Source organism: Parastagonospora nodorum (assembly GCF_000146915.1).
Source record: "Parastagonospora nodorum SN15 chromosome Unknown scaffold_1, whole genome shotgun sequence".
NCBI lineage: Eukaryota > Fungi > Ascomycota > Dothideomycetes > Pleosporales > Phaeosphaeriaceae > Parastagonospora > Parastagonospora nodorum.
Window position 1 is genome coordinate 2,308,109 of NW_001884549.1, and position 19,488 is coordinate 2,327,596.

Here is a 19,488-nt window from a genome sequence, read left to right on the forward strand (position 1 = left end):
CACCTAACGATGCCGGAAGTAACTCATCATGAGCAGTACATGCTGCACGTCACTGCAGGTCCTACGTACAACGTCAAAGACCATCAAGATGTTCTCGTCAACACTGAGAAGCCCGTGAACATCTCCTCCGACCTGATTGATGCAAAGATTCATATGCGCATCCAGGAATACCGCGGTACCTATCCTATAATCCACCTGTACCACACATTCCTTACTGACCACCTCGATCCAGGTCTGCCCAAAGGCTCGCCAAAAACCTCGCCCTACTTTGAAACCCCACAACATAAGTACGACCGCTACTCGATATCCTTCTCCTTCACGCCCAAGGAAGACATAAAGGGCGACAAACTCGTTTTCGGCAACGACTTCGACCACCCGATTCGCGACCGCTTACCCCCGCTATTCGACAAGGCGTTTGGCATCGTGAAGTGGTGGATTGACCCTGGTCTAGACGGCGATGTGTACGGCGACGAACCGTATCTATACGGCGCGCTGCTCAGCTCCATCAATGTGTTGCGGATAGGCGACAAAGGCAGCAAGCAGGATGAGGCAAAGACGGAGGAGAAGAGCAGCAGCGAAGCCGAGCCAGTGGTCTACACCGAAGGCGCATTCGGCTCGGGCGAGGCGATTCGCAAAGACCTGCACCTCCCACCCACCAGCGCCGCGCGCCAAAAACACTTCCTCGCCGAGCAACACCGCAAGGACTTTACCTTTGAAGCCGGCCGCGAATACCAATGCGACTTCTTCAACCCCTACCTCGACTTCAACGAGTTTGCGCTCAAAATCGGGTACGGACTGCCCGCGATAAGCATCATCGGACACTGGGATGGCCAGCCGCTACGGTACGTATTTTCCCCGCCCCTGTGTGCTAATGTTGTGTTGAGGGACTGGGGCTGACGTAAGGTTACTGGGCTGACCAGGACGCATTCGCTTAGATATGTGCTCAAGAATCGCGAGACGGATAAGGAGCTGTTTGTGGTGGTTATTGAGCTGCTGCCGACGGAGCAGGCGAAGAAGGAGGGGGCGCCGGTGCCGGAGGAGAAGTTTGAGGAGGCGCATGGGAAGGGGAAGGACGCGGGGGAGGAGAATGATGATCTTGATTGAGGGGTGGGGGACGGTAAGGTGCATAGGCAAGGCGTTTGAAGGGTTGGTGTACGACATACGTGAATCATGGGATCAAAGGTGCTCTGCTTGAGGACAAACTCAATGTATTTGGCACTTCCTTTGGCTTTTTGGTATCTACATGCTGCATATAATTGGAAAACCTCTCTATAACTTTTCTATGTCGCAATAAGTCTCAATACTTGCCCATGCTCACGAGCTGTGTTTTGAAGCGGGCCATGGCGGTCCTACAACCTCTTACAAATATCCTCGATGATCTCGTTGGTCGTCGCCTTACCACCGAGATCCGGGCTCAGCAACTTGCCCTCCTCCAAGTTCGCATCCACCGCCTCATAGATCTTCGCCGCAGCCTCCTCCTCGCCCTGGAACTCCAGCATAAGCGCAGTCGACCGAATAGTCGCGATGGGGTTCGCAATGCCCTTGCCCTCGATATCCGGTGCCGAACCATGGCACGGCTCACCAATAACAAAGTCCTTGCCCACATTCGCCGACGGCACAAGACCGAGCGAGCCAACCAGTGCCGCAGCACCATCAGATAGGATATCACCGTAAAGATTCGGCGCGACAATGACGTCGTAGTCCTCGGGCTGGCGGAACAGCTTGTACACCATTGAATCCACAATCTGCTCCTCGATGCCGACCATCTGGTACTTGCCCTGTCCCAGCGCCCGGCGCGCTGTCTCGCGGAACAGCCCATCCGTCTGGCTGAGCACATTGCTCTTATGCGTGATCGTCACGAGGGGTTTGGAATGAATGCTACTCGCGCCCGCGTCCCTTACACGCTGGCGCCTCAGCGCAATATCTCCCGCCATCTCGCTGATATTCCAACTCGCGGTTTCAGAGATCCGCTTGATGGCTTCTGCGATCTTACTCCCGTCGGGCGCCGCGTACGTCTTCTCCTCCTTGACATACAGATCCTCTGTGTTCTCGCGGACAATGACTAGGTCCACTGCTCTCTGCGCGCCACGCACGGATTTGACGGGGCGTACGTTGGCGTACAGCTGGAGGCGTTTGCGCAGCGCGACGATGGGCGAAGAGTAGCCCTTGGTTGCGACGGTGGGCGAGGAGACCGCGCCGAAGAGGGCGGCGTCACATTCGGCTTTGAGCGCAGACACGGTCTTGTCGGGGAGTGCGACGCCTTGCTGCTGGAAGGTTTCCCAGCCGGCTTCGTGGTGGGTGAAGGTGAAGTTCAGGCCGAGGGAGGAGGGCAGGGCTTCGAGGATGCGGCGGCCCGCGGGGATGACTTCGCGGCCGATGCCGTCGCCTGGGATAAGGCCTGTGGTTGTGGTGTTAGTAATTGGCGGGTCAATTGAGCGTGTGACTGTATTTTGGCGTATTGAGAATGGGCTCGAGGGTTTCTGTACCTATTCTGAGCGTGCGTGCGGCCATGGTGAAGCTGTGTTGTGACTCTGACAGCTCTCACGGGGGAAATTTTGGTGTTGCTGCAATTGCGCCGAGGTCGGAACGTTGCGGCTGTTTGGGTCTAGACTGCTTTCAGATGGCGTGGGATAGTGCTCCGAGGACCCCGTGGGGTATCGAACTTCATCCTCGTTTGCCTCGACATCTTCTCATCATGACATACCATAGATTTTCGATTCTGCTCTGTTTTTCCTCGGGATGGGCTGGTTTATGAGGTCGCCTCTTCGCCAGTTGTTCCACAGCGAACACGGTGCAGTTGAGCACGTCCATATTTACTGCGTGAGCCACGAGTCCAATCAAAAGCCCAAGAACTTTGATGGTTGAGTCTTGAACTGAGTCGATTTGGCTACTACTAATAGTAGCTCTTCACAGAATGCTGGGCCCTCACGTATCTCGACTTGACGTGGCTGTGTGCGTCAGTGTCAATGAGACATGTCTCACATACAACATCACATATTGCGCACTACAACATCTCGTTGTATCTGCTCTCCTATCTACAAGTACGCATACAATAAAGACGTGTCCAATTGTAGCAATTAGTAAGCAAAGGTGAAGGTCGATGACGCGCCGGGGCTCATCACGAGCCACAACAGCAAGCTCGTTAGCTTACTATATCAATTGCTGAGGCTCACGCCATTACTAACGCGTCTCCTCACCTTTTGATACTCTGATACATACTCTTGAATTGTCAATATCGTAGCCGTCAATCATGGTCAAACTCAAGCTTGCCAGGCTTGCCTTGGCCGTCATGGCCTTACTTTGTCTCTACTCTTCTGCGTGGGCTCATGCGCAAATGTCCTCTGACGAGCGTGCACAGCATCATAGCAATACCAAGCGTGATAGCGAAGCTTTGAGCCAGTGTCTGCAGTCGCCGGAGATGCATGAGCACAACATACACACGACCGCCCATCGGGACGACACTCTCTATCGTCTCCGCAAAGCGCATACTCTTCGCAGAGGTCAGGGAACGCTCTGGACTCACTTCTCTCAACTTACACTGACGTCTCATAGACCTCATACAGCGTAACCGCGAATCCGCCAACAAATGGGCCGCTGTGAAGCATGGAGAATCACCTGGCCATTCTCAAGACCCTCAAGACATCTTCAACTTCCGCTGGAACGAGGATCCCACGTACAACAACACTGGCTGCGCATTAGCTGGCCTATCGACATACGGCCCATACTGGCACGAGGGCCAGACGAGGCGCGCGGACATTCGCGCCGGACAGGACGGTGTTTACCTGCGCCTGGCAATACAGATCATCGACGTGTCCACGTGCAATCCTCTTTCCGGCGCGCAAGTTGATACATGGCAAGCCACCTCGATGGGCGAGTACAGTTCGACCATGAACGGCTACCTCCGCGGCTGGCAACCTTCTTCGAAACATGGAACTGTCGATTTTGACACCATCTTCCCGGGACACTACAGCGGTCGCGCATCCCACATTCACATTGTTGTTCGCGCGCTGGAAGAGAAACGCGTAGTACAATTCGGCATGATCTACTTCGACCAGGACATTCGGGATGAAGTTGAGGTACGCTGGTTAACAAGCACGAGACCTGCACCATGACTAATCTATGTAGCGGACCGGCAAGTACAAGAACAACAAGCAAGAACTAAAAGATAATATCGGCGACGACTTTATCCAATATGATTCGTCAGACTCGTATGACCCGTATGTCCGATGGGCCAGAATCGGTAACGGTCTGGGTAGGTTGCAAATCACACGCAATCCAAGTTTGTACACTGACGGACATTGCAGATGGGGGTTTGCTTGGATGGATTACGATCGGAGTGAACACTAAGGATAACCACGTTCCGCAGCCGCCCAACTCAAAGCGTAGCGTCATCGACTGGCACCTCGAGTAATGCGGTCATGACCATACTTTGGCGATGGTAGACATATGGACGATAGAAAAGATCATGTCGGAGTATCTGGCTAGAAACTCAACAGACGGGTTTGAATTCTACATAGACTCAAAGATCAATTCTACGATACATCACAAAGTACCGAATTCTGTAAATAGCTTGCGGTCGAAATCCCATCGACGTGCGTTGAGATTTGCGCCATTTTCCCCCTTGCGCGAATTACACGACATCGACCAACCCGTTGGCATTACGAAACAACTACTCTTCTATTACATAAACGCGAATCCTTCGGGCTAATTACAGCCATAGCGCGAGTAAACAATACTGCTGTGCGACTCTACTAAGCTCGAAGACTTGTTTGATCCCAAACAGCGACGATTCGTGATATAGTCCAAATGCCTCCCGGTATTTTCTCATCATTCATACTCCTACGAAACCGTTCGTTCAAACACATCAACTCATCGTCTCGTCTTTCATACATCAACAACACAATCGTTACGCGGCCTCGACAGCAAACTATGGATCTCACGAGCAGACAGATCTGCATGCCGCGGAAATTGGCGTATGGCTACATCGCCATCATTTTCTTAACGCTACTGGCTGTCGGCGTCTTTGAGTGGTTGAATGCAAAGCGCATCATCAGGTTGATGGGAATGCTAGAGGAAGTGCAACGGAATCAGGTGAAGGAGAAGGAAAATGGCGAACCTATCAAAAACAGGGTCTTGATAAGTGTGTGCGGGAGACAAGAAGAAGACAGAAATGCTATGAAGTGAGTGGATGTGTTTGATATGTGTAAAGCAAAACAACACAAAAGAAGCGTCTCTCTTTTCAAGCAATCAAAAGTACAAAGACCTATTTGCTGTCCAACTGTGTGCGTACCAGACAAGAAGATGGCAATGGCAATGCAGCAAACAGCCAACACATCATCTCCCTCAAATTCTCCCCTCCACTACAATGTCTTCTCAGCATCCATCTAAAATCTGAAGTCCTATTACCCGGACAGATTCCATACAATGCACCTCCGCGAGAATTTCGGCGATATGTCCGGCACCAACACCCACAAGTTCTGCGTCTCCAAACCTACCCTGTATGTGTGTCTTTCCATGGTCTCGATCTTGTCCGGGCTTCTCATCTGCGCGTTGAACCATGCATCGACTCAGCGGGATCGGGCGATGGCTAAGCTGAAGAAGGCTCGGAGATATTGTGGCAGGGGGAAGGGGAAGGGGAAGAACAAGAAACAAGAGGAGAGGATAGAAGGGAGAGGAAGAGCATCGGGCTTTGAGAGAGTATGGGAGGGGGAGATTATACTGAAGTCTTATCAATGTATGAGTAGAGTCTCTGAGAGGTTACGTGTCCAAGAAAGGAGTTCCCAGAGCAAATGTAATCTCGTCCCAGAATGGTGCTCAAGTTATCCGCGCCGCTTATCCCTCCTCCTTCATCAAAGCCCCATGCACCTCACTCGATATCCTTCCCTGCAGCACCCTCCTCCCCTCCTCAAACTCCTTCCACGCCTCCGTCGTCGTGATAATCCCATGACCCTCCGTCAAATACCGCCTCATCTTCAGCGCCACCAACATGCCCCAAAGCAAATACCCCGTTTGCGTGCTAAACTGCAGCCACCGCGCCGCAGGCTTCCCCATGTCCTTCAGCGCCTCCAAGATATTGTAGAAGCACTGTACCAAATCCGGCGAATGGTCCGCATACTTCGACGGTTTGGCCAGCATGGCGAAGAAATGCACATGGATGGTGGAGTCAATGACCGCGCACTCTACTTCATACGCGCGCCGATCGGTCGCCTTGAACGCGCCGAACTTATCATGGCGGAAGCCTGCGCGCGTGTTGTCGTCGAGATCGAGTCCAGTGCGCGTCGCGAGTGTGAGGGCGGTGATGCCGTCCCATTCGAAGAGGCGCGTGTCGCAGGTGCAGCACTTGTTGCGCCGGCCGTCGTTCATGGTGGCCAGCCAGATGAAGCAGCGGTAGTGCACCCAGTGGCCGCATGGCGAGAGTGGGAGGAAGGTTGAGGTGGTTGCGTCGCGGCCGGACTGTGTGGAGATCACGGGCGCGTCCCAGCGACTGAAGCATATGCCGCATGTAGAGATTGGGTGAGGTGGTTGATTGTGAAGGGCGGAGCTTTGCATCAGGTCGTTATCGACGTAGCGGAGAAGCGAGGGTAGGACACGCGGCGCAGTGCTGGCTTGTGGTGACTGTGTGCCAGAGATGACGCCATACTGTCCTATGGCAGCTTTGTTGTAAGTGGGTGTTGTGACTTCGATCTTTGGCACTGCGAGCTGGGTCGCGTTGTTGACTGCTTCTGCATCAATCTTTGAAGTTGCTGGTAAGCCAAACGGTGTCTTGCTCGTCTCTAGAGCTCGTGCTTTGTCCTCGTCGGTGTCTGGAAGAAAAGATAAGGCGGCACCTGCTATGCCTTGGGAAGATTGCTCCGCGATCGTCACCAAATTCATCGTTGGGTAGCGTCTTGGCTTGAAGTGGCTTGGCAATGTGGGTGATATTCGGGTTGTCGTTGTGTGAGCGGGGAGAAGTAGCAGGCGAGAAAAGTGGGGCCTTGTTATAGCTCAGTGAAAGTGAGGAAGGCGCGGAAAGTGAATTCGTCGAGCTTTTTGCCTTCACCGTCTGGGCCAGCTGGAATCACTAGCCTGTATCATTCGAAGTTTGATCAATTGGCGCACTTCACTTGGTAGGCATCGAGTTGACAGTACTTGACTTGGCCATCATCAGATTCTCACACACGCGAACATGACGTGACACAGGCAGCAGTGCCGTGACGATATTGTTAAAAGTACAGTTAGTGGGATGGGATTGAGCGGAGCTTGGTACCATAATTCCACTGCTTAGTCGAAACGCTCCCCTTCTTTTGTCAGCCACCACTCGGCCGGAGACACTACGAATTCACAGCAGAACAACGGGTCCAAATTCTGTCTAGTGCCCAGATCTGCCACATCGATGATTCACTGCGTCGTTGCTGCGTCTTCAGTAAAGGGATGAGGTGGAATCCCACTGAAACTGCGCGTGCGTATACTTCTGAAGAGCACTTCCTGACATAGAGGACAAGAGTCGGGATTTGAAGCTGCGTGCCTTGCCCAGGTAACCTCGGTGGGGGTTGGCAACGCAGTCTGTGATATTTCGTCGAGCTCGCAGTCGGTGCATAATGATCTCAGAAGGATAATCCTGGACCTTTCACAAACGGATAGGATTCCATCGCGCTCAACCATATGACGTCTGATGTGTGGATAAAGCTCACACGAAGTGCTCGCCCGATCGCGGATATGAATTGGAACCCGGAAGAAGAGCAAATACGGAGAAAGAACGAGGGAATGCTGCAGTTGAGGCATGTACGATATCGGCACAGTACCTTGACTTGCCTCGTACTTTTCAAGCACGTCGACGAGTTTGCGAGCGAGTAATGTTTTGCGGTCTCGACTCATATGTTCTCTCTCTGCTTGAGAATAGTAAGCAAGTTGCAAGTGAAAGGCTATTTACATATTGGAGGTAAAGAAGAAGCAGATACACACCATTCTGGCGAGCCAGCAAACATCCCGGAGAAGTATTGCTAAGAGCAAGTTGATCGGTTGATACCCCCTGCACAATTGCTTGAGCCGCCAGTTGCACCTCCGTCATCGACATGCTCTCTGTTTTCTCGTTCAATTTCTCGTTCCGAAGCGCGGAAAGCTTGTCAAATTTCGTCTCTGCCGTGTTCAAGGCCTCCATCCAGGGTTTCAACGGTTTGTTATTCGAAGAAGTGGTCTTGATGCTTGTTTCCGAAGAAAGAACGGGGTTGGCATGCTGTGGGGGTGACTTGAGAGAATCTGTTGAGACTTGTTGGAATGGCGACGCCCACCCCTCTTTCTGAGGGTCAAACCGTGAAATAGTCTTTGAAGGTGTAGAGAGGCCCGGAGCCGACATGAGCGGCTGTGGAGATGCCGTATCGTCGGAGGCATCGTGAAGTACTCCTGAAGTGAAGAAATTCGTGTCGAACTCAGGCTTTCCCACTGGTGGTTTTGGGAAGGGAAGAGAATGAGGGCTTACAGCTCCTACCATTCTCTGATTCAGTCTGGGTAATCCACTAGGCGATACTGTTGGATCTTGAGTAGGAAAGGAATGTCGTGGTGTCGCGATTGCATCTGGTAACGGCTCACCCTGATCCAATACCACGGCATTTTCCATGAATGTAATGTCTACGATGCTCCGATGGTCTATCATTTTGAAAATCCCTACGAGGATACTATTCCAATAGTCCTCAGGCTTTGGCGGCCCTGACGGGATCTCGATGCTTGTAAGAAATTTCTCAAACAGCTCAACATCGTTGCGATTGCGAAACTCGGCGCCCAGACTCTGACGATATTTGCACAGTATCTGGCCAAGAAGATGACCCTTATCTCCGGGAAAAAATCTGAGAGGATGTAACTTGACTCTGGAGGTCTCAGGAAGGCGGAACAGGTCGGCAAGACATTTGTCGCCGTACACGTGGTTGCATCGGAGCCGCACGGGTCGCTCGGAATTATCGTGACCAGGATCAGGACCTTCTCCAAACTGTTTCCAGCAAAGGGGACACTTCTGCTCATCTTCTTCAACGTCTTCGATTTCGATGGGGTGCAAACTGTCCAGGAAAGCTTGCTGCGAGTCGAAAGTGTCTCGATCCGCTTTGGGAGCGGAGTATCGTCTTGATGCGGGTTGAGGCTGGGTGATATAGGCACTGTCATGATCTATCGCAAACGCTTCGGACTTTGTATCGTTTTCCATGTCCATAGCCGTGAATGCTTCATTGGGCGGGCTTTGGGTCGGGGTCGTAGGCTGCGTAGCCGCTGGATCGCTCATAGTGCTTGTATGACCTTAACACTGAAGGGGTTGGTTGAACGAAAGTAATAGAAATGTAGACCTTAGCCTTTGTTGTATACTTGGGTGATATTTGGGTTGTAAAACTGGCAATGAGGTCAGCATCAAGACGTGAGGCAGGCGAGGCTGCACACCCGCGCTAAACACCTTAGCTCTCTTGCTGCCTATGATTGGTCACCGGCAGAACCTGGTGAATTCCTCCTTCTCAAGTAACTCTTCTTCTGCCAGCGATTTGTAGGCACTTTCCGTACGGCTGCAAAAAAGCAATGGCGAATGCCCGACTTCACACTCAGAGGTGTGAGCAGACAGCTGCGGACCATGCCACCAAAGAGCGTATGAATTATTCTTCGTGTTCCTTACGCTTCACGAACTTATTCAAGAATTTTGCGCAGTGACCGTCATCGTCGCCTACACCGTAATTTGGACGCAGTGCTCGCGAGACTTTTTTGGCTCTCACTAAAAGATTTCATGACCTCTGTCACAACCCAATCGCCAGCGTCGACTGCGCAAGAGTTTGAGGACCATCATAGCACAGTCATACCTATGCTCAAAGTCGAGAACTACGATTGTACGATCTGTGGAATTCTCTCGCGCACGGGGAAGTACCAATACAACGGTCAAGCAACATATTGGCCCCCTTTGTACTCACGTCAACATTGAACTACACATCAACGCTTGTTGACATTAGATCAAACTAGTCGCGACGCGAAATAAGTTGCTTTCATCCGTTTGGACGGCATGATGGTCTTTAGTAAGCTCGTGTAGTCATTGCCAGAGTTGCAGCGGACACTAGACGGCCATATGTGGTGGTGCTTTTTGTACGAGGATCTTTGAACAGAATGAATACGTATTTGCTTCAGAATGTCCCGCAGATTCAACTCTGCGTGAGAAATGCTACATTGGTGCGGACCGTCTAAATTATAAACACGTCGTGAAAAGACAATGCGAGTCTGTCACTGCGCATCGCCCTATCAGATATGTGAGTTTATCTATTCAGGGGTATATGAATCTGGCAAGTCTGGAGTGACCTGATCAGCAAAGACTAACGACTTGACAAGCTACACTGGAATTAGACATTCCGTGGCTGCTTCTGCTTCCACCGGTACGGAAAGACGGGATGGGGTTCACTTCCTGACTTCACTGTCCCGAGCCGTGATGTACCTATAGCATAAAAGTGCGCCACGAGTGCTTTCTACTTATGCCGTCTTTCCCTTCTTATGGCTGCACCTCATTTCTCTGACCTTGAACTAGGGATCTTGACGATCGACACCACCAACATGACACCTACAAATGCTGAAATCGATGCCTATCTCAACCTCCTTATACCAACTGCAGGAACGGAAACTGATTGCCCAATCTGCCACAAGCCCTACCCTGATTACGACTTCAACCGTGCCAGTGACTATCCAGCATGCCCATACGAACGACCAGAAGGAACGCAATGCCGCCACATCTTTGGTCGCCTATGTATAGAAGAGCATGTGCGAGGAGGAGAAGAATACAGCACGCGATGCCCAAGTTGTCGCGAAGAATGGATCAGGTTTTCACAAGATGAACGCGCCATATCATCATTAGGAGATTTCGAGTTCGACGCATCGAGCGAGTTTGAGGCTCCAGGGTCGGATGGCAGCGATGGTTCATTCCACGGTACTGGGACCAGAAACTTCCCCAGAACTCGACGAATTAGGTCTTACAGTAGCGAAGACTTCGAGCTCGACGACGATCTTCTTCATCCAACATTGAATCGGAGAGTACAGGCTATGCGGGCGCGAAGAAATGCTGTTATTGGCGTACGTCTACGAAGGCGATCTTCGATATCGACAACCAGCGATGACGGAGAGCGGGGCCTACTTTCCGTCCGTCCAGGCGCCATGGCTCAAGTGGCTCCCGAGGATCAATATTCAACGCCAGCCAGGCGCCTAGAGCGTATCGTTTCACGCTTGGAGCGCATGCGGGAAATATACGAGTATGGAAATGCAACAGCAGGTGTACTAATGTTTTTGGGTAATGTAGAGGATGCTGTGGAAAGCTTGTCGCTGTTGGTAGAGGAACGAGATGTGACAAATTAATGAGCGTGGGAAAGATTTAGCGGTCACTGTTTCAATAATTGGGGTTAAAGTTTGCTTAAAATAACTTACACGGCTGCGTGCATGGTGATCTTCCGAAATAATTGTTGACGGCTTAACGGTAGACGAGCATACCTGGAACGACTCTGCTCATCTGACTGAACACCTAGGAAATGTCTTGAATAATAAGAAGAGATTAAAACATTTATCAAAATGAAATTTCCTATCGTCTCATGTGTACGAAAATAATGCATCAAGGAAAAGGGTGTTATGTCGTCCTCATGGGGTGTGCAGTCCGCAGTTGAGAGCCCTGGAGCGCATGGATGTGCGGGCGCGCCTTTCCTCTTTTAGCCTTAATCTTTTGCCACCAATCAGCGCACATCATCTTTCCGCACCTTCCAACGCACGAAAAGAGTGACTTTTCACATCATCGACCCTTGCAGACCATCTTTCATGGTTTGCGCCTCCCATTCGATTTTTGATCTCGAACGTATGTCTAACTAAATCGTCTGTGGACCGTATGCGCGACGTCACTATCTAGCGACGAAATTTCTGTTACCACTACGTCGTACAATTACTCAGTTCGCCACTACGTTAACCTCAAGCCTCACAGGCAATAAATTACCATGGACGAGTTTTCGACGACCACTGATCGCTTTCTAGCATGGTTCAAAACTGTCGGAGGCGAATTCCGCGACGATTTGCTGGAGATCAAAGACCTCCGACCAAAGGACGCGGGCCGAGGAATTGGTCAGTGGGGGCGACTACAGCGTTTGGACGGTATGCTGACTTAAGGAAGTGGCCATCAAAGACATACCGGAAGACACTACGCTGTTTACAATCCCGAGGAGCGCAATCATAAATACAGAAACATCAGAGTTGGCCGAGAAGCTGCCTAAAGTATTTGAAGTGCCCGAGGATGACGAAGACGAGGATTGGGAACCTCTGGACTCATGGGGCTCTCTAATACTTGTTATTCTGTATGAGTATCTTCAGGGAGAAGCATCACGATGGAAGCCTTACTTCGATGTGCTTCCACAAAGCTTTGACACGCCAATCTTCTGGACTGAAGCTGAGCTCAAAGAGTTAGAAGGCACGTGTCTTACACCCGAGAAGATCGGAAAGCAAGAGAGCGACGAAATGCTGAGGAATCGCATACTACCAATCGTCCTGCAAAACGCGTCCATCTTTTATCCTGACGGCACGACTCAATTGAGCGAGGATGATTTGCTATCTCTTGCGCATCGCGTCGGAAGTACCATTATGTCTTACGCATTTGACCTTGATACCGGCGATGAAGATTCAGACGACGAAGAAAGAATGAGCTGGGGCTGAAAGATCGAGACGGGCAACCACCCATGCTCGGGCATGGTGGCCAATGGCAAGACATGCTTAAATGCAAATGGCAGAGTTCAACGTAAAGTTTCCATTGAATGCGAAATGCTTTTGTTGCACTAACCCAGTCTCAACAGGCACCATGTGAACCATGGAGACAGCCTTTGAAGTAACTGCGCTGCGCTCCAGACTTTCCCGCAAGGTTCTGAGATCTTGAAACTACTACGGGCCCATTACCTTCCTCAGACCTACTTCGGCGCTATGGATATGTCACGCCGGAGCATCGCAGATATGATGTCGCTGAGCTGCCATGGGCTCTCGTACGATCAGCACTTGTTCAACAGCTGAGCCTGACTGAAGAGGTACTGGGAAAAGTTGTAAGTGAATGATGGATGGTCGTATCATTGGGGATTCGCCTCTGACAGTATTACAGGATGCCGAAGTAGACCCCGAGGAGTTGGAAGAGTACTTCGTTATCGAGCGAGACTCTGGTGAACCAGACGGCCAAGGACGTCTTACCTACCAAGCGGAGCTCCGCGAGATCTCCCCGGAGCTTGACGAGCAGCTTACGGCATTTCTCAAAGCGATTAGAAAGTCGAAACCCGAAGTAGTAGCTGACAAGCGGAAGCGAGTGGAAAGTTGTAAAGCTGCGATTACCCAGGCGTTAATGACAAAACTTGGACAATATCCTACATCAATCGAGGAAGACAAGGAGCTCTTAAAAAAGCAAGACTTGGCGAAGAGGCACCGCATGGCTATAGAAGTCAGGCTAGGGGAGAAGACATTGCTGCAAGAAGCTGTTGTGTTGATGCAAGGAAGTGGCACAACCAGCGAGGAGGCGAATGGTGAAAGAGCAACCAAAAGAACAAGGACAAGTGCATGATCAAACTTTGATAATTGAGGTATGTTTGCAATGCTGGCTTCCAAGCTTGCCAAAACTCGACCTTACACAGGCGAGATGTGCCAATCCCGAACTTTCCTGAACAATCTTCACTCATCCAACCGCATCACCCAGTTGCATCTTCATACAATCTGTTGAGCCTCCTTTCGACTTCTTCCATGGTTCCCTTCACCTCCTCCGTTCCATCTTCGACCTCCAGCGCAGCCATTAACCGTTGAGTGAAGCGGATAGGACGTCTTTGAGGGCGCTGACGAGATTGTGTCCGAGCTACGCCATGTATACTCCCCGAAGATCTTTGACTCATGGATCTTCGCTCTGCGATCCTTTGGCTTCGTCGCAGCGCGCGCGTTGTGCTCGGCGGCTCAGGAGCCTCAACCTGTGGTTGCGCATTTCTCGGAGCGACATCATGAAACCACACATCTCGACACAACGGACACTTGTTCCTCCACGGCCCTGGCCCTTTGAGGTGTTTCGCGAGACATTTGCGTCCAATAACGTGTCCACAACATCGCTTTGTACCAAACCACTCTGCGATCATGTCGACTTTGACAGCCCATTCCTGATGTGGCTCGGAACCATGGTCAGTGGATCGCGGTTCCGTGTAGAGCTCATGACATATTGGGCACTCCAGGTCTTCTAGTTGTGCAAGTACTACGGGAGTGATGAGAAGTGCGCCTTTGGTGCTGTCCTGGTTGCTACTGCTTCGGTTTTCCGGCGTTTGGCAGTCTGGTTGTGGGGTCGACATTGCTGAGAAGGCTCAAGGCAGTTCTCTGCACTATTGTATTGGAGAGTGCAAAGACTCAGGAAGATGAGAAATGCTTGGGAGGCTGGAGTTTCTAGCGAGGCGAAGGTTTTTGCTGTTCGATCGTCTTGTCAACGTCTTCGTCCACTGTGTTTGCCGAACGTGCAGTCACACCTCTCTTCACAAAAATCGCCATCAATGTGAAGTATTCAACCTGACGGTCGCATGATGTATGCAGTGTGTTAGGCGTAAATTTGGTCACGTGTTGAAGCGTGGGAAGGTACACAGCCTGCACCAACGCACGTTGCGGAGTCACCGTCATGATACGTCGATCGCTGCCACCACCACGTTTGGACATCACCTGATTTGCAGTGTCACAGCCAACGTTGAACTCTAAACTGTTCACAACAGGATTTTGGTTACACCGGCTAATGGTCCAGCAATTTTCTGCCTCGGGTCGTCTCCTAGTCATCATAAGCATCACGATAGGCAACCTAGCATGCAATCGTGAAACCCGCAAAACGCTCAGAATTGATCACCGGCAATACCACTACCAAATAAGTTATGATTGGTTATTTACGGGCCATCTCTCAGATCCACCTGTTTCCATACAGTACCTCTCTCACCTTCCTCATCACCCGCTCAACATCGTCAATTTCTCTCCTAACCTGCACATCCCTGACTTCAATGTTCGCAAGTCCCGTCAAAGCTCTTTCTAAGCTTGCTAGCATGTCCGATCTGCCTTTGTTCGGAGCAGGAAATAATTCTTTCCTACAGGTCGGGCAGGTGTGGCTCCAGGGCATGTTGCCACGAATATGCCTCTCTAGGCAGCGCCGTCCAAAGATGTGCTTGCAAGCACGAACTTGGCAGGCATATTCATTGCTAGAGGAGGGAAAGTCTGGATGCACATGAGTGGTTGGTGGATCGACGTAGAAGACATGACAGATGGGACATTCTTGGTCGTGCGGAGAGCCGTTGGGTAAAGAGTAGATAGGTAGAGGAATTGTCTGGCGCGACAGGAAGTTTTGAATTTTGAATTCGGGAATAGAATTCGGCATGATTGGTTTAGCCCTCTGTTTTGGTTTCAGTTGTTTGCGAGTACCTTCCTTTGCTAGAGTGCTTAATCGAAATGTTTAGAAGAGAGGACAAACGATCGAACTTATAGTGCGGTCCAGGCTGCTTCAAGGGTGGTGTTGTAATGGAAGCAAGATGAATGTGAGCATTCGTTGTCTGGAATGGGCTTGATGTCTCTGCCGATGTCACTCGCATTGCTGTCATTGCGTTGCTGTCGTCCATCATCTACAGTTGTTGACCGGCCTTCTGACGATGTGACTGTCACGTTGATCATGTCTTGCCAAATATTCATTTTTTCCTCGAGGTCTTTGAGCGATGGCAACGATGGCAAGCTAGCCTTGCGTGTCGAAAACACGTTTTGAAAGATTCCGTGTCATTTGTAGTCATGTTACACTTTGGCTCAAACTAAACGGAAGATCAGGACAGAGCGTTTCTTCACATCAACGGAAATGTTCTGCTTGGTCCCGATATTGGTGGGTGAGAGATCGCGATAAAGAGACTACGTCTGTCACGTACCCATCGTAAGCAGAACAGTGCATATAGATCGATAGTAGCAGCAGCTGGTAAGGGAAACGATCTTGGACGCCTCTTGTGATCTTTTAAAAGTCCCCGCATTGTGCTTGTGTTGTTGAAGATTTAAGTAAAGCATAACGTCGATGCTTTCAACGTTTGATGTAGCCATCATGGTCAACATATGAGACCAACAAGATCAGGGCGTTTTCTAGGGAGTTTGGCCGGAACTCACTTGGCTCCCGGTTAGGGTGTATCTCGTCCGATCATATATCTAATCACCGTACAATATCATAGCGTCGTACATCGCCTGGCTTTGCGTCCCCACTTCGTACATGCTCGTAAACCCGACGTAATCTCCTCCAATGACGTGGCTATATAGAAAAAGGGCCGAATACAAGCACACTAGTTTTTGTAGTAGCGTAGTGCTGGTTTGCTCCCCACAAGATAGATGTTGATTTAACTCGCGTGATGTGGCTTCCTCACATGTTGACAGTCGTTACCATATCGTTCCTTCCATTTAACGAACAGTCGTATTCCCCAGCTGGGTGTTCTCACCATGTCCGCAGTTGACCCGAAAGCCATCTACGTTGACGAAAATGGCGACTTCTCCATACGAGATGACATCCTTCATAAGGTGACCGCTCCTAACGATGTGCACATCGAAGTTATCTACTCCGGCGTCAACCCAGCAGACACCAAACATGCTCATCTTGGCATCCGCTCAACAGTCATCGGATACGACTTCTGCGGCCGTGTCCTCTCAGTGCCGTCAGGATCCAAGCTCACCAAAGGAGACATAGTTGCAGGATACACGCCTTCTGGAATGGGACGGCCGAGCAGATATGGAACCCACCAGGCGCATTGCTATTGTCCGGAAGACATGATCTTCAGCGTGCCTTCGCATCTTCCACAGAGTCATGCAGCAGCTATTACAGTGGTGGCAATGACTGCTGCGGACACGGTCTTCAACATCTTCAAGTTGCCTTTGCCTACTTCGCCAGCCGTTCATAACTGTCCGATCGTTATTTGGGGCGCCTCTTCCAGCGTAGGCATCTGCGCATTACAGTTCCTGAAGGCTAGTGGTTGCCAAAACATACTCGTCACCGCATCACTAGGCCGCCATGAACTGCTCAAAAGCCTCGGCGCAACACATACTTTTGATTACAATTCATTAACCGTTGAAGCCGATATTGCTGCGGCGGTCCAGGCTCTTGGTCAAGGCTCCGTAAGCCATGCGCTTGATGCTGCTGGTACATTCACCCAACCTTCTTCGGCAGATATGCTCGCACGCGCCATGAATAGCCCAGGAGCTATACTTGCAAGCGTCACTAAATTCCATGGTGGATTTCAAATGCCCTTGGCCACGACCAAAGACGAGTGGCGCTTCCTTCCACCGGGTGCGCCGGAACCCATCAGTATTCCTGGTAATCCAGAAAGGCATTGGAATGCGTGGACGGCTCTGGAATGGGCCATTAAGCAGTACAATACTCGATTTATGCTTCCATCAGTGGAGATTTTGGATAGCACCCCCGAGGCAGCTCTGGACGAAATCATCAAAGTCGGGAATTCAGGGCGAGGTATTTGGGAAACTAGTTGTTCTCGCCAGCCCATGAAACAAATGACGGTCAATTATCGTCTCTTGGTACTGCCACATGTACGGTTTCGTAGCCCCATCTTTGGATGCGAGAGCAGGTAGCGATATTCAGATGGACCATTACAATATATAGCTAAGCATCTTGAAGCGCATCCTTGATCGTAACCTTGGTTTCCCAATCGTAGATACTCAAATCTTCGGAAGCAATCATGGCTTCTGAAAGAATCATATCCTGGATTTTAGGTGTCCTTGGCGAGAATCGTACTTCAAAGGGCTCTGGGCGCATGTTCTCTGTGTTGGTGTAGGCAAAGATATCGAGCTTGACTTCATTTCCCTTTTGCATCAAGGTCAGTATAAGTTCGGAATTTGTGACGGCAGGAGCGACGGGGCGTGCAAAGACGTACATGCTTATCCAACCCGGGCTGAATGTTGAAGGCCCAGGCTATTCTCGCCAACGAATAATAAAGCCCTTGCTCCGCTAGTGGCTGTCCACTACATTGTCGTCGGCCCCAACCGAATGGATTACTCCCTCGCTGGTTTGGATATGGCTTCTCCAGGCCATTGAGGAATCTTTCAGGTCGCAGAACATCCGGATCAGGGAAGTCACGAGGATTACGGTGGATGGCCCACATGTTGCCCGTAATATTCGTCCCCGCTGGAATGTGATAGCCTCTATACTCAAAGTCGACAGTATTGGCATGTGGAATACCGGCAAGAATGGTCACTGTCCTCCACCGGAGTACTTCCTTCACTGTAGCCACTAGATACGGCAGGCGTTTGTCGACGTCGTCCCAGTTTGGTGATCGATCGTGTCCAACGACGGCATCAAATTCTGCTTGCACTTTCTTCTGGACATCAGGAAAGTATGCCATGGCGAGAATGAAACTAAGCATAGTGCTTGATGTCGTGTCGACACCACCGCCAATAAGGTTAGCTGCTAGGCCTGAGACTTCTTTGTTGCTGAGATTCATCTTCGGTTGCGCTTCTATAAGATTCGCGGCAAAGGTCGGGCCATCTACTTTCGCCCCTTCCTGGGTAAGGAAGTAGAAATACTTCGAAAATAGATTTGCACCCGCTTTGATTTTGGAAGGAGTGCTGTATATGAAAGACGGTAATTTTGACAGAATTGGGATGGCCTCCATAAGGTACAAACCAGGGACGATGTAGTTGACAGCCTCCATGACAGCGAGAGCTAGCTGTGCCACTTCGTCGTTGGTCTTTTTGATACGACGACCCCAACCAATTATGGAAGTCAACGAAACCGAGTATCTCTCATATTGACATGACAAAATCATCCGGCTTCATCATGAGATCTCTGGTCAATATCTTCGATTCGTTGGCTTGAGCTTCTCGGTATCCTCGAACGGCCTGTGTTCCAACGACACCATGCTAAAAAGCGATTAATCCGGCACGTACTCAAAAGACCAAAGATGATGTGACATACCATGAGCTTTCTATGGATCCGCCATCTGTCACCGTAAACCAATGTTGTCTGATTCGTAGTCGTTGCATCAACGAGGTCACCCATGACGACGAATCTAGGGCGCGACGAGAATATGTCTGCGCGCTTCTCGAGCAGATCTGAAGCGACCCAGGCGTCCTGGACGATTATTCGGTGTTCTCGGCCTACCCAGATGGTTGTCATAGGATTGTTGTAATACTCAGCCCATTCAGCCCATTGTAACCAGGGTCGGTCCTTCGAGATTTGGTAGTGGTTGCCAACAATTGGGAATGGGAAAGGTCCAGGGGGCAATTTTCGCCTCAGCAGAAGCATTCGTCCATAATCGACAAATACGACAACTGTAGCGAGTACGAGGCAAGCTGTCGCCGCATAGTAGAATGTGTTAGCTTCGTAACCAAGTCGGTCCAGTAACATTTTTGATGGAAGTTGAAGTCAGACAGGGGGTTGCTAGAGTCGGTATTTTTTCTTTGGATGTAATGCTAACGATCTCGACTTGAAGGGCAGACAAGTATGGGTTTCGCACGGCCCCAGATCCCCGC

The 19,488-nt window shown here is 50.6% G+C and overlaps 12 protein-coding genes across 12 annotated transcripts; 7 read left to right on the forward strand and 5 right to left on the reverse strand.

Moving 5' to 3' along the window:
- Window positions 1-9: 9 nt before the first annotated feature.
- SNOG_01046 (hypothetical protein) lies at window positions 10-1,104 on the forward strand (the record flags this gene model as incomplete). The annotated part of the gene is made up of 2 exons (XM_001791653.1): window positions 10-842; window positions 936-1,104. 2 exons carry the CDS (start codon window positions 10-12, stop codon window positions 1,102-1,104), a joined length of 1,002 nt encoding a protein of 333 aa, XP_001791705.1.
- A 245-nt stretch (window positions 1,105-1,349) lies between these two features.
- Window positions 1,350-2,511, reverse strand: SNOG_01047 (hypothetical protein; the record flags this gene model as incomplete). Its single annotated transcript, XM_001791654.1, has 2 exons — window positions 1,350-2,398; window positions 2,487-2,511. 2 exons carry the CDS (start codon window positions 2,509-2,511, stop codon window positions 1,350-1,352), a joined length of 1,074 nt encoding a protein of 357 aa, XP_001791706.1.
- A 739-nt stretch (window positions 2,512-3,250) lies between these two features.
- SNOG_01048 (hypothetical protein) lies at window positions 3,251-4,411 on the forward strand (the record flags this gene model as incomplete). The annotated part of the gene is made up of 4 exons (XM_001791655.1): window positions 3,251-3,500; window positions 3,553-4,076; window positions 4,126-4,252; window positions 4,305-4,411. 4 exons carry the CDS (start codon window positions 3,251-3,253, stop codon window positions 4,409-4,411), a joined length of 1,008 nt encoding a protein of 335 aa, XP_001791707.1.
- A 395-nt stretch (window positions 4,412-4,806) lies between these two features.
- SNOG_01049 (hypothetical protein) lies at window positions 4,807-5,388 on the forward strand (the record flags this gene model as incomplete). The annotated part of the gene is made up of 2 exons (XM_001791656.1): window positions 4,807-5,140; window positions 5,294-5,388. The coding sequence occupies 2 exons, from the start codon at window positions 4,807-4,809 to the stop codon at window positions 5,386-5,388; spliced, it is 429 nt and encodes a 142-aa protein (XP_001791708.1).
- A 444-nt stretch (window positions 5,389-5,832) lies between these two features.
- On the reverse strand, window positions 5,833-6,873 carry SNOG_01050 (hypothetical protein; the record flags this gene model as incomplete). The annotated part of the gene is made up of 1 exon (XM_001791657.1): window positions 5,833-6,873. One exon carries the CDS (start codon window positions 6,871-6,873, stop codon window positions 5,833-5,835), a length of 1,041 nt encoding a protein of 346 aa, XP_001791709.1.
- Window positions 6,874-7,377: 504 nt separating this feature from the next.
- SNOG_01051 (hypothetical protein) lies at window positions 7,378-9,244 on the reverse strand (the record flags this gene model as incomplete). Its single annotated transcript, XM_001791658.1, has 2 exons — window positions 7,378-7,865; window positions 7,942-9,244. 2 exons carry the CDS (start codon window positions 9,242-9,244, stop codon window positions 7,378-7,380), a joined length of 1,791 nt encoding a protein of 596 aa, XP_001791710.1.
- A 1,295-nt stretch (window positions 9,245-10,539) lies between these two features.
- Window positions 10,540-11,331, forward strand: SNOG_01052 (hypothetical protein; the record flags this gene model as incomplete). Its single annotated transcript, XM_001791659.1, has 1 exon — window positions 10,540-11,331. One exon carries the CDS (start codon window positions 10,540-10,542, stop codon window positions 11,329-11,331), a length of 792 nt encoding a protein of 263 aa, XP_001791711.1.
- Window positions 11,332-11,954: 623 nt separating this feature from the next.
- Window positions 11,955-12,663, forward strand: SNOG_01053 (hypothetical protein; the record flags this gene model as incomplete). The annotated part of the gene is made up of 2 exons (XM_001791660.1): window positions 11,955-12,108; window positions 12,197-12,663. The coding sequence occupies 2 exons, from the start codon at window positions 11,955-11,957 to the stop codon at window positions 12,661-12,663; spliced, it is 621 nt and encodes a 206-aa protein (XP_001791712.1).
- A 151-nt stretch (window positions 12,664-12,814) lies between these two features.
- SNOG_01054 (hypothetical protein) lies at window positions 12,815-13,546 on the forward strand (the record flags this gene model as incomplete). Its single annotated transcript, XM_001791661.1, has 3 exons — window positions 12,815-12,865; window positions 12,945-13,040; window positions 13,097-13,546. 3 exons carry the CDS (start codon window positions 12,815-12,817, stop codon window positions 13,544-13,546), a joined length of 597 nt encoding a protein of 198 aa, XP_001791713.1.
- A 124-nt stretch (window positions 13,547-13,670) lies between these two features.
- SNOG_01055 (hypothetical protein) lies at window positions 13,671-14,309 on the reverse strand (the record flags this gene model as incomplete). Its single annotated transcript, XM_001791662.1, has 1 exon — window positions 13,671-14,309. The coding sequence occupies one exon, from the start codon at window positions 14,307-14,309 to the stop codon at window positions 13,671-13,673; it is 639 nt and encodes a 212-aa protein (XP_001791714.1).
- A 2,140-nt stretch (window positions 14,310-16,449) lies between these two features.
- On the forward strand, window positions 16,450-17,589 carry SNOG_01056 (hypothetical protein; the record flags this gene model as incomplete). Its single annotated transcript, XM_001791663.1, has 1 exon — window positions 16,450-17,589. One exon carries the CDS (start codon window positions 16,450-16,452, stop codon window positions 17,587-17,589), a length of 1,140 nt encoding a protein of 379 aa, XP_001791715.1.
- A 31-nt stretch (window positions 17,590-17,620) lies between these two features.
- SNOG_01057 (hypothetical protein) lies at window positions 17,621-19,363 on the reverse strand (the record flags this gene model as incomplete). Its single annotated transcript, XM_001791664.1, has 3 exons — window positions 17,621-17,821; window positions 17,892-18,683; window positions 18,932-19,363. The coding sequence occupies 3 exons, from the start codon at window positions 19,361-19,363 to the stop codon at window positions 17,621-17,623; spliced, it is 1,425 nt and encodes a 474-aa protein (XP_001791716.1).
- Window positions 19,364-19,488: the final 125 nt, after the last annotated feature.